Raw genomic sequence first — 13346 nt, 5'->3', positions numbered from 1 at the left:
CTCTCTCAGCCACCCATGCTGTGGAGCTCTGCAGGTCCCTGAACCCCCCCCCCCTGGTTTAAAAAGAGGGGAGGGGGTGGGGGGCGTTGTTCTTCGGCTCCAGCCAGGAAAAGGGTCTCGGGGGTTTGTTATTTTTGCTGTCCGATAGCATCTACATGGGTAGCTCAGAGCCGGGTGTTTATTATGCTACCCAGCCTGGTTGTGTGGAGCTATGGAGACGAGGGGGGGGGGGGGGGGTGAGTGGTCCATGCCCCGTCACCATAGAGACTCAGTGTCGACAGCATCAGTCACCCGTCCCCCAGGAAGTGTCAGGAGTCACACCTTTGGGTGTCCGCGGGGGGCCGATGGGAACCGACGCCCAGCTGCTCATCACTTCCTGCTCAGCTGGCCAGATGTTGTTAATTTTCTTATTTGTAATGTTATTAAAATGTTCTTTTTTGTTTTGTTACTAACGTTTTTATTTATGAACATACATGGTACATAGCTCACATGGTACAGCATACAGAAAGAGGAAGGTCAAGCTACAAAACATGTTAGTTAAAGTGGACTTATCATGCTATATTTGAATAATATAGTGTAGGACCATACCTATATAAGGCATATTTATACTTTTTTTTTTCAAAATACCAAACAGATCATGCATTTTAGCCATGCCTCATTTTTCTCAATTTGACATTTTTTTGCTCTGTTTGTAAGGGCAGATAAGGGCAGAACAGCACCATCTACAGGCCTGGCATATGTACTACAGCGTCTCCAGCGCTTTCAAACGGCAATGTCCGTGGCTGTCTCCTCCTGATTGGTGGAGTTGGCCCAATAGCCGTAGCGCCACTGTCCTGACGTCAGGACAGTGTTCAAATCTGGATCAGTTTTTATCAGATCCATTGCAGCCCCTTTTTCAGAGATTTGGGTATGGAGGAAAATAGAGAGGGTTGTGTTTTCTGACACTTGGTGAGTTCCCTGGAACACCGGGGACACATATTCATGTATAAAAGACGTACAAAAGTGCATTTTGCATGATAGGTCCCCTTTAAGTGTTCCTGGTTAAGGGGAAACAGGAAAATACAAAGGTGTGAGATTACCAATCAGACACAACAGCGATCATAAAATAAAATAATATCAACAAATGATGCTTGATTAGAATAATTGTACAAAGGCCCTTTTGTGTGAGTCCTACAGTCAGGCTACTAGTTAGCACTCAGGTATTCCACAAAGTAATCCCAACTTCCTAGAACCACAGGTCCTCTACTATTATAGTGCAAATGTGGCACTTTTACCCACACTAGGAACAGGAATGTCAGTCCACCACTTTGGTTCAGACTGAAATATGTCAATAAGTACTGGATTGATTTCCTACAGACATTGATAGATCCCTATGACTTTGGTGGTCTGCTTTCTTTTTCTATAGCCTTACCAGCGCGTTTAGGTTTTGAGTTCAATATCTTGATGACTGTTAGATATATTGCAGTGAAATGTGCTATAGATATTCAAGGTCTCCAGAGGATGCATTGTAATGGATTTAGTGATCCTCTGACTTTTCATCTAGCACCACCATCAGGTCCAACACTTTGGTTGATGACCAAGAACCTGGGAAACTACTGAGATTTCCATCAGTCTTTTTGCTGACTAGCCAATGTTAGCATGCCAACGGTATAACCTCAGCTCGTGACCATCGTTTTTTTTGTCATTCTAATCATGACTGTGGACTCATAATCTGCTTTAAAAAAAAACTGAACAACTTCTTGATGGCAGTTAATCTTTTTGTTTCAGCAAAAGTTTATTGTCCTAGTTTTATTGTCAGGTTGGAATACATTCTCACCATACAAGACAGTCCATTGAGAGAGTCAATTCTTTATTGTTTGGTTGTTCTTGAAGGGAGAGTGTGGGAGTTTTAAGGTCTCCAGAGGATACATTTTTTATGAATTAAGTGACTTTTCATCTAACACCATCATCAGGTCAAGTGTGTCCAATGGTTTGCGTTATGACCATTCAGCCTCAGCACAGTTATGTGCTATTTAACTAAAGGGGACCTATCATGCAAAATGCACTTTTTGATGTCTTGTATACATAAATATGTGTCCCCGGTGTGTCAGAGAACTCACGCAGCGTCAGCAAATAAAACCCTCTCTCTTTTCCTCCGTACCCAAATCTCTAAAAACGGGGCTACAACGGAGCTGATCCAGATTTGCGTCCGATATGACGTAATATAGGAAATGTAGGCTGGCTTTACACCCACGGCCCTATCAGAAACGTTGCTATCAGAAACAATGCCCGACTGTTTTGGGCGTAATATGGTCGGTGCATGTTTACATTAGCATCGCTAACACTCAGAGCTAACCTGTACTGGAGAGCATGTGTGTGAAGAAGCAGGAAATAAAAAGGAACTCACCTTGTGGTATAACCGGCAAGAGAGAAAGCCTTTGAGCTCCATACTGTTTCAGAAAGAATCCTTGATAATCCATGATATGGCGTTTCATCACGGCAGTATTAAGTTTAGACAGTAGCTGCCGGGTCCCGCATGAGCTCAGCGCCCCTCCTTTTTTTTGTAATACATTTTTTTTTTTTTAAAGCATTATACCCAAAATCAGCACTTTTGAAACAGGAAGTGAAATGGAGGGATATGAGGCATGGCTAGAATGGGTGATCTGTTTGGTGTTTTGAGCAAAACACTTCATAGACATGTTTTTTATATATTTGTATATATCTGAGACCCATGCTATTGCCTACAAATAGCATGATAGGTGCACTTTAACCAATGTTAGCATTTTCACAGTATAAAGCTAGGGACATTTTTTTTTTTTTTGCTAAACATGACCAAAGACTCTTTGTCCTGCTGTCGTGAAAAGGAGAACAGATCAATGAATTGATGATCAGACTTGATGGCAGTTCATCTTTTTGTTTCAGCAAAAGTTGGAAGAATTGTCATTATATAAGACAGTCCACCGAGAGTCAATTCTTTATTGTTTGGTTGTTCCTGAATGGAGAGTTTGGGAGATTCATTGCAGAGTTTAACAAGATTGTGGCTTTTGATGACTTCCATAATTCTTGGACAAAGTTTTCTGTTGGCAATGAGGGGACCCCCAGCAGACTGTCTTCTGAACACTGTGCCGATAGCCTCTCTCCTCTTCAACACCGCTATTTCCATCATTTGTAACCTAATAATAAATAATGAATTTAATTTATATAGCGCTTCTCATCTGCCAAGACAAATCTCGAAGCGCTCAAACCTAATCTTCTCCTTGTGTTGTTTCCTTTCTTTGACCTCAGGCAGAGCCCCTGAAACCAAAGCTCTGGGTCTGGACAAGCTGGGCGTCCAACTCAAAAAGGAGTCGGGGAAAATCATCGTGGGTGCTGATGAATCCACCTCGGTGCCAAACATCTTCGCTTTCGGTGACATCGGGGAGGTATGTGATGTCAACAGTCTCCACACTGACAGCAGGAACAGCCCTGGAAAACACTCCACATAATTATTAGTTATTATTAGTTTAAACGTTATGTCCACATCCCTCACACTCTCTGTAAATGCTTGTCATTGTTGAGCACCTGGTCTACCTATGTGAGGAATTTTGGATTGAAGCTTTAACACCCATCAGCTCAGTAGACATTGTGTATGATGTCTGAGAATGCTGAAATGTGTATGTTATGAAGTCAAACGAATAAACTGTAGGTGGTAGATTTTGTTGAACCTTGAGTCAAGGATGTAATAGGTGGTACACACACTTTCTTCTACAATTTATACTCAAAACAGAATACATAACCACCAATATGACCAAGTTTAGCCTATTTAACAATTCCTGAAAGAAGTTTTCCATTTTCTTCAAATCTGTTTGCTATCACTAAAACACCTGGTTTTTGAAATGAGTTACGGTCATAAAGATGTGTAGTATGTCAGATGTAAAGAGGATACACTTTAGATTGAAAGAAAACCATGAATGTTTGAGAGTTCTTGTAGAATCCTTACGAAGTCTTAAACGGTATTGAATTAGTAAATCTGAAAATAAAGTCTTAGTTGGTTTAAAATTGTCTGGAATCGATGTTTCAAAAGTCATTAAAAGGCTCAGACATTAGGATTTTATGAATCTCAAAATAATTCAATCCATCTATTTGTTATTTATTTGGATTTATGTTATGCCTTTCGAATGCAGTATAGCAAAAACATATACGTAACAATTGGTGCTACATTTAATTTCAAATGCCATTTCAAAAGTCTAATTTCCATTAAGGAAAACTTAACTGGAACCCTGTTGATCAAGGTGATAACATAGAGACGTTAGCATCTTTTTTCACATGACACACTTTTAATGTTGCGCTCACATAAGACACATTAACCACCAGCTAGTACTTGTTAGTAGACAGTATTCAGTGAAGCTTTTTTAGGCTGCTGTTATGTGTTTCTTGGCAGTACCACTGTGAGCTCAGAGCCGAACCAGCCATGTTAATACTAGTTATACCTGCTGCATGAAATGTTGTTTTTTCACCACGACCAGCTGTGAGCTTCCTTCCTGCCTCCCAGGCCTCATGACACACACACTTTTTGATTGACAGCTCCCTTTGATCAGTTGTGCTTCACCCCAATATGTCTGTCAACTTTTTCACAGCAGTGGGGAAGCTTCTTTTTTCTTTTTTTATTCCTTTTTGTTTTTTAAAGCAGCGGGGTTGATATCTCACTTTGTCCGCGCTGGTTTGTTATTTTTCTCCTCTCAAAGAAGAGTGCCAAGAAATGCATTACGATGACGAATGACAGTTACTGGAATACCAGATCTCACACTCAGGCAGAGGAGCGCAGGATGTTTTGGACAACAGGATGTGGGGTGGCAATTTAACAGCTTTAAGTCATGCCTTTAGAATTGCCCTGCAGCCCTACTGTTTCCTACACCATTCAATTGTGTGGGTGTGTGTGTGTGTGTGTGTGTGAGTGTGTGTGTATCTCTATGTGTTTGTCTGTTTTGGCTTACATCCAGAACAATAAGGCCAGATATATTTTTAAGTACTAGATGGTTTAAATGTTAAGCACTTATGTCAGTTGTTGACACTCGTTGGTGTGTTAGCATTTCGGCAATGAGTTCTACTGTATGTTGTCTGAAATGTTTGAGATAAAACCGGATGACCAAATGGTTTTCGGTTAGTTAAAGAAAGGTAAACACATTTGTCAGAACTAAACCCAGATCTCATGGGTTGTGGTCCAAATAAATTAAAGTATATTGATTTGTGTCTTTTCTTAGGGTCGTCCTGAATTGACCCCGACGGCCGTTAAAGCGGGAAAGCTTCTCGCCCGCAGACTGGCCGGTCACGGCACGGAACTCATGAACTACGACAATGTAGGAAGCACACACACACACACACACTCTCACTCACTCACTCACACACACACACACACACACACACACACACACACACACACACACACACACACACACACACACACACACACACACACACACACACACACACACACACACACACACACACACACACACACACACACACACACACACACACACACACACACACACACACACACACTGATGATTTCCTCCCATCTTTCTGAAGCTGTTATCTTTGTGGCTTTTTGAGCCTATTAATTAATTGAATGCCAATTACTGGCTATTTGTGGTTTAAATAGTCTCTGATGTATCCACACATCCAGCCTCTCTTCAGGATGAGTCATCTCATAAACATATCAACATTTTCCAAAATGTCCTTCCTCCGTTACATTGAACTCTTTAAAGACTGACCCTCAAATGATATTGATATCGTTTTGATGTCAAGATAATAGGTTTGAACTATATAGTTTCCAGAAGAAATGTTTTAGCCGCTTCTGTAATATTGGAACGCAACGAAAAAGTATTCATAACTTCCTGAGTTAAAAGTGAGTGGAATAAACATTTGACTACCTTAATAATAAATGTTCTGTCTAACAACTAATCATGAGTTGCCGAATTGTTTCAGCTGTATCTTGATGTTATCTGTGATGTGTGTGTTCGTGTGTGTGTGTCAGGTGGCCACCACAGTGTTCACCCCCCTGGAGTACGGCTGTGTGGGTCTCTCTGAGGAAGAGGCTGAGGAGAGGCATGGGAAAGACGGCATCGAGGTGAGATAGATGTGTTGGTAAAGTACAGCTGTGAAAAGTATATTTCCCACTGTGAGTGCTTCCAGGATGAATTAGTAGCATTTTGAGTGAAATCCTTTAATATGTCCACACTTCAAGTTAAAACGCAATAGAGAAATGTGATTTATTCTGGTAGTTTCTTCTGACTTATTTACATTTTAACATGAATTAACTCCAACTGTAAGTACTATATAGAAGATATAGTAATAAAAGCAATTACATTTTAATTACACACCAGAAAAGCCCATATTGCATGTAGCATCTTTTAATAATTGCCCACAATTTGGTGAAATTCTTTTAAACATTAAAGATCCCATGTCATGGCCATTTCCACTGATCATAATTCCATTGTTGAGGTCTACTAAAATAGATTTATATTGTGCAATTTTCCAAACTCACATTGGTTTCTCATACAGCATCTCTGTATAGTGTGTGTATTCACTCTCTGTCCTAAACGGCTTGTTGGAGCTCCTGCCCCCCCCCCCCTCCCTATGAGCCCACTGTGCTCTGATTGGTCAGCTCGCCCACTCTGTTCTGATGAGTCCACCACCGTTACAGCGGAACATCAGTGTTTATGTGTTACAACGGCGTTTGTTAGCAACCAGAAAATGACACCAGTAATGACAGATGAGAATGCTGCGTGGGGTCTGGGTGCCGTGTTGGCGGGACGTTGCACGGCTCGCTGCGGTGAGGAGCGGACAGTGTGAGCTGGGTTCATTTCCTGCTTGCTGCGTGGGGTCTGCGAGACAGCGAGACATCGCGAAGGGACGCGGGAAGGGGGGGATGCTGAGGGGGCTGCAGCACCCCCATCTGCGAGGCTCCACTAGCCTGACTTTTTTTATTGGTTAATTATATAAAGTCAACATCAGTGATTGGTGGAACATTTTAATTGTATTTTAAAAAATGTGTGTTAAAGGGTACTATGTATCTACTTTAAGGCCCTCAATTTACTTATTGTGACGTTGAATCTACTAATCTGTAGAATGAAATATGTCTCTATTAAGAAAGGGCCCGCTGCCTCTAATATAACAACACAGCATTGATCCATAAGTGTGACTTTTACTTTATTAAATCATGTGTTTAGACCTTTTACTATTCGGCTGCATGCCACACATACACAAATATATTTACAAAGCCAGTGTTAGTGGCCACAACCTGCATCAAAAACACAATGTCCCATCACCACTAAACAAACATTGACACAAACAAAGGCCACAGCGAGCAGCTCCGTACTTTAGGAGCGTTTGTGTACGTGAGCGCTGTGCCAGATGCTCGCCAACACCTGCAGGAGGCCGAGGATAAACGGTTAGGGCTGTGAGTGGCAGGCGAGCAGGAGGCCTGATGGAGGTGTGTGTGTGTGAGGTGTGTGTGTGTGGAGGTGTGTGTGTGGGGCGATGACAGGAGCTAAGATCTGAGGAGGAGCCGCATGCACCGGCCCCCGACAGCTGCACGGCCCTCACAACTTGTGTCGGCATGTCCACGCGGAGAATTAAACACACACACACCTCACACAGAATAAAACACACACCTCATACACTCGTCTTCAGCGAGGGGTTAGGAATCAATCACCGTCACGAGCAAGCATTGATGCTCTCATTCAGATACAGTGGTTTGGATAAGTGTTCATAAGACAGCGCTAAATCAAATGCACGCTAAAGGGTCTTTGAAAATGTTTTCTCTCACTGATTGTGCTGTTATGTTAAATGTTTGTTGTTTGTTTTTCATGTATTGTGTGTTGTGTTGATGTTACACATGGAGCTGCTGTGATGCAAGTCACATTTCAGACTTGATCTGACCATTAAAGTATTATCGTATAAGTGTTCATAAGGCCTTTCAACTGCAGTGTGAGAGTGAGAGTTGTTCAGAGATACAATGAATTGAAGATGATTCACTCATATTAAGAACACATACGTCTGTTTACAGTGTAGATATTTATTTGAATATGTTATAACAATAAGCAGTATTTTATTCCACTGTACAGCATTACATTTCATATTCTGTTTTGATCTTTTCCTCTATTTCACATTTATGTAGTTGACTTATTTCTGCATTTTACTTGCACTTATTTCATTCTTTGGCAATATCTTATTAATTTCTCTTGCACAGTTTACATATTTTTGTCCTTAGAAAATGGTATGTTACATTGTTTGGAGGAGCCTAGGACTTTTTCAAAATGGCCAAAACTACTGCCTAATCTTAGATGTATTTAATAGTTTTGTCTTGATCTATATAAGACACAATAAGCTATTAAGTGGCTCCTAAAAAAGTGAATACATCACCTTGCTAAATATACACAAGAAGAGATCATCATGACTGCTGCAAACTATAATTGTGTACCTTTGTACATTCTCATAATGTGCAAAATTGGTTGGAGATGTAAAGACCACAATTACACAATCTATTCTATTTCTACTGTTAATATGATGTATGTTCTGTTTTTCTGTCTGCAGGTCTACCATGCTTTCTACAAGCCTCTGGAGTTCTCTGTTGCAGAGCGCGATGCCAGCCAGTGTTACTTAAAGGTTAAACTGCACACCAAACTGTACAGGGATGGGGATTGTTCGCATTTTATACACTATATAAATATACTCCTGAAGTCAGGTTTGAACAACTCTTTGAAGGGCTCAATTAGTCAAATAGTTTGAAAGGTTGAACGTGATCCTGACCATTTTTTATTCGTCCATCTGTGTCCAACCTTGAGGATTTCTTTCTTCATTTGAGGCTAAAAACATTTCTGCTTATCTCTTACGTCATTTTTACACTTTGTCACACTGCACCTCTGGTAGTATCTACTGTTTTTTAAATGTTGATTTTTAACTATGTTTTCTGTTTAATGGATTGTCTAGTTGTCATTTGTTTGTGTGTTAATGCTCATGTAAAGTTCTTTGAATTGTCTTTGTGTCTGAAATGTGCCTTATAAAAAAAAAACTCTGGGATTTACTGGCGCTTTCACACCGGAGTACTTTTCCCAGTATAGTTCCGATAGTTCTTGAAATGTTGCGTTCACACCAAAAAAATCCGGAACTAGAACTTAGTTCATGAGAACCTTTTCACCCCCTTTGTAGTCCCTGCTAGAGAGCAGGTACTTTCATGGGAGAAAAAGGTTCCCATTTCTGATTGGCTGGGCGGACCACGCCCCGTAAAACTCGGCCGCCATTGTATTTGCTGGCATTAGCATTATTAGCATTAGCCCAGCGCACCAACGGAGAGAGACTAACTTATGGCAACACAAAAAAAAACATGGGAGCGGTGGAGTGATGAGAAGGTGTCGGCGTTCTGGCGATTTACCCCAACTCCGGGGACTTCGGGCGGCAGTATACACCGTGAAGTTGTTTGCGGCCTGCCAGTAAACTCAAACCAGAAGAAAAGAAGTGACGTCTGCAGCTTCGAACGCAATCTGCTCTTTAGTTCATCAGAGCTAAAGAGTTCTCATGAACTAAGTACTGGGAACTAAGTACGGCAAAGTACTTGGTGTGAAAGCGCCTACTGTCCCTGCTCGTTGGTTATTTTGCAGATGAAACTTCAGCTCCTTGTTTTAACTCAGTGTTTTTCCTCCTCAGGTGGTGTGTGAGCGGGGGGGGAGACCAGAAGATCCTGGGTCTGCACTTCACCGGTCCGAACGCAGGAGAGGTCACACAGGGCTTCGCTTTGGGCCTCCAGTAAGTTTAACTCATCCTAGATTTGACATGTGTCGAGTTAATTTGTTAGAGTCAGCAAGATGTCACAATGTAATATTTATATACTGTAGGTTTTGGATGATTTCTTCTCCGTCAACAGTCGTGCATTCTCGAAGAGACACATTTCAGTTTCTTTACTACAACAAATCAGACTTTAAAATGTAAGACACCAATTCAAAATACAGTTCTAAGTTAGTTTTAGTTTAGTATTAGATGTGAAACTCCGTATAATGGGATGTCTAGAGTAAAGTGCATCACTGAGAGAGCAGATAAAGTAGCCATTTTCTATGCATTTTTCTCATAATATCAAATACTTTAAAAGTTGTAATGCATAGTCTGTGATCAGAATTTGCCTGAATATTTATCACTCCCAGTAAACTTTACAAAAGACCCAAAAGTACTCTGTGTGTCTTCAGGACCAGTTTTAGCCAACACACTCTTTTCTGGCATTCTTATCTGTGAACTACTAGAATAAATTAATATATAAAATATGTGCAGTAAAGAAAACAGATATTGTCAACATTGTGCATTTATGTAATGCATAGAGTAGATTGTTGTATACACTATAAAACTGCATGTCAAAAACTACAGTTGTCAGTCATGAGAGAGTGATAAACAGCAGTGTGTGTGGTGTGTGTGTGGTGTGGTGTGTGTGTGTGGTGTGTGTGTGTGTGTGTGTGTGTGTGTGTGTGTGTGTGTGTGTGTGTGTGTGTGTGTGTGTGTGTGTGTGTGTGGTGTGTGTGTGTGTGTGTGTGTGTGTGTGTGTGTGTGTGTGTGTGTGGTGTGTGTGTGGGTGTGTGTGTGTGTGTGTGTGTGTGTGTGTGTGTGTTGTGTTGTGGTTGTGTGTGTGTGGTCAGGTGTTGGAGGCGTACATATTGCCACGGCTGCAGGACGGTCGGCATCCACCCCGACCTGCGCCGAGGAGCTGACCAAGGTCAACATCACCAAGCGCTCCGGTCTGGACGCCACGGTTATCGGGCCTGCTGAGGTTAAGCTCCTCGGCTTCTGAACAGTAAGAGCTCACAGGGTCCTCTGTTAGCCTCCTCTCTCCTCCTCTTCCTCTTCCTCTTCCTCTTCCTCCTTTTGAAATGGTTCACATTCCCCTCTCTGAAACAGCGTCTCCTCGTAGGCCAGATCATAACACAGGTTAGTGTCACCAACACATCATGTGAACACCATGATTATCCCATGGTACAAGTGTTACTGAGGGTTACAGATCAGGTTAGTGAGAGCCGTGTCTTTAAAATAAACAGTCTCATCAATCAGGATTAAAGCTGAACTCGTACGAGAACCGAACTCTTAACGTTTTCTTCTGAATATATATTCTGCAAATATTGTTGTTTCTCCGGCTGTACTTCCTGTCCATTAGTCTTGGAGGTGACACATACCATACACCCCCGCAACCCCACCCCCCGTGACACTGATGGATGGCCCCAGGGCCGCAGCGACCCCGCCCCATTTCCCATGGACACACACAAACAGTCGCTGGGCCGCCTGTCACTCAGACGCCCCAGACCTGGTCAGGGAGCCACGGCTTGAGACTCCTCCCTTTTCCTCTAGTGCCCTTAACCATCCCTATACACAAAATAATAGAGTGGGACTCCACACATGAGCTGTCAAAAGCTGCGTGAACTCTACCTGTTGATAACAGAGCTCTGTACTACCCAGACTCACCCAAAGGTGGCACTGTTGCCCTCCAATTCCCCCCTTGTTTTCTCAACCAGGAATAGAAGACAGTAGAAAGTAGAAACTGGATAAACCTTACGCCTGAATACATTCAGGTTGCACATTTAATCCCTTTAATCCCTTGGAGAAAAAAAAAAGATATGTTGAAGAAAAGCACTGTGGCTTTATTGGTGCCAAACTGATAAGGGCTATCTGTTGTGTATTTACATGGATGGCAGGTTGGGCCTAAAGAGTCATCACCCTTGTAGATAAGGTGAGTTGTTTATATCAATAAAGCAGTAATAGGCCCCCACAGTTTGCACAAATGTTGAACCTGATGGATATGCATGACATCTTGGGTTTATTAAGTAGAATGAGGAGGAGGAGGGGGAGGGCTGTCAATAACGTGGGTTGCTGCAGAAATCGAGGAGGCCGCCGAGGGGCGTCGTTTATTTTTATTTGAAGTCTAATCTGCCCGGTCTGATTAATGATTTCGATGAGGGGAGTGACAGTGTGCCAGGAGATGGAGAGAGGAGGAACAGGAGAGAGGGAGAGGTACCATGGTTTATTTGGGCCAGAGGAGAGAGAGCTGAGGAGGGAGGAGAGGTTTTGGGGGGGGATTCCTGTGTGCTCTGTTCAGGGCCGAGGTGCTGACTGAAGGACCCTGACCTCCGCTCAGCAGGAACAGCTTGACTCTATCACTCGGAGTGGAGGTGGAGGTGGAGGGGGGGGGGGGGATGGTGGCTATGGGAAGGACGGAGCCAACCAACACAAGACGGAGCGGTAGCAGCGTGTTTGCCCAGGGTAATTGAGTCTGTGTTCCCGTGCTTAACGAGCCACTTCAGAGACCCTGGGGTGGGCACAGGCAACACGAGGGAAGTGATCGAGGCCATCGGAGTAACTGTAATGTCTGTTTGCTTTTTACCCTCCACTTCCCCTCTGTGTTTTCTCACAGCTCGACGCACAGTATAGGGGAAAAACTGAAACCGTTGACTTGAATTAAATGTATTATGTCAACAGACTTCACATTACTGTAGTAGGTTAGTTGGAAGCAATGATATTACGTTTTAAATTAATAATATTAGTCAACTTAATATTATTGCTTTCAACTAACCTAATACATTTGGAAGACATAATTCATTTAATTAAAGTCAACATTTCAGTTTTTCCCTGCTCACACGCACAAAATGAACCAGTTTTATTTATGATATTGTCTTCTTTGAATGATATTTGTCATTGTAGTCACTCCAGGTCCGAGATATGAGCAGTTAGCCTCCGCTGTGCACCATGGGGCGGGGGGTCAGGGTTCAACTTTCAGGGCGGCCAGCTAATGATGGCCTGCACTAAAACCCAAACCTGGGGAGTGCAGGCCTGATGTCACATGACCGCCAACTTAACTAGGTGTACATAGAGATGTGTAATTTTCCATTAAAGCTTTTGGTATGCATGTATATGTAAAATAATGTGACTTTGGAATGCAGAGTGTCTATTAAAGTAATGATGTCCACTGATTGAGTGTTTTATTTTAATGGCGTGCATCCGTATTGTGTTTATGCGCATGAATGTGTACATTTACACATAGACATACAGCACATGTGTGTGTAAAATAATTTGTCAATGTGCTGTTTTCAGTTCCTAAACTATGCTAAGATTAAAAATTTACTTAAAGGAATAGTTTTTTCGAAGATTAACATAAATAAAATGTAATTTAGCTCACACTTTTATCAATGTTAGCTCTGGCAAATCAGTTTGAACTAGGCCCTTTGAGTGCTACAATATTACTCTCACGTTTTTACGGTCAATATGAAATTAAAGCTAGCAACAGTTAGCCTGTTGGGTTAGACTTCACACGTTTGACGGTTGTTAGTTTGAGATCTACCATACTGACATGGGAGTGG

General features: G+C 42.1%; 1 protein-coding gene across 1 annotated transcript in view; it reads left to right on the top strand.

Annotated features, from left to right (window-relative positions):
* txnrd2.2 (thioredoxin reductase 2, tandem duplicate 2) overlaps positions 1-12959 on the top strand; it is a 37599-nt gene extending 24640 nt beyond the window's left edge. The window contains 8 exon segments of the mRNA XM_034148525.1: positions 3265-3401; positions 5220-5315; positions 5996-6088; positions 8557-8628; positions 9667-9681; positions 9683-9765; positions 10641-10689; positions 10691-12959. Coding sequence (XP_034004416.1) covers positions 3265-3401; positions 5220-5315; positions 5996-6088; positions 8557-8628; positions 9667-9681; positions 9683-9765; positions 10641-10689; positions 10691-10792 — 647 coding nt within the window. The 3' untranslated portion in view covers positions 10793-12959.
* The last annotated feature ends 387 nt before the right edge of the window (positions 12960-13346 follow it).

The sequence above is a fragment of the Trematomus bernacchii genome, unplaced genomic scaffold (assembly GCF_902827165.1).
Source record: "Trematomus bernacchii unplaced genomic scaffold, fTreBer1.1, whole genome shotgun sequence".
NCBI lineage: Eukaryota > Metazoa > Chordata > Actinopteri > Perciformes > Nototheniidae > Trematomus > Trematomus bernacchii.
This window is presented reverse-complemented; position numbering and strand designations above follow the sequence as displayed.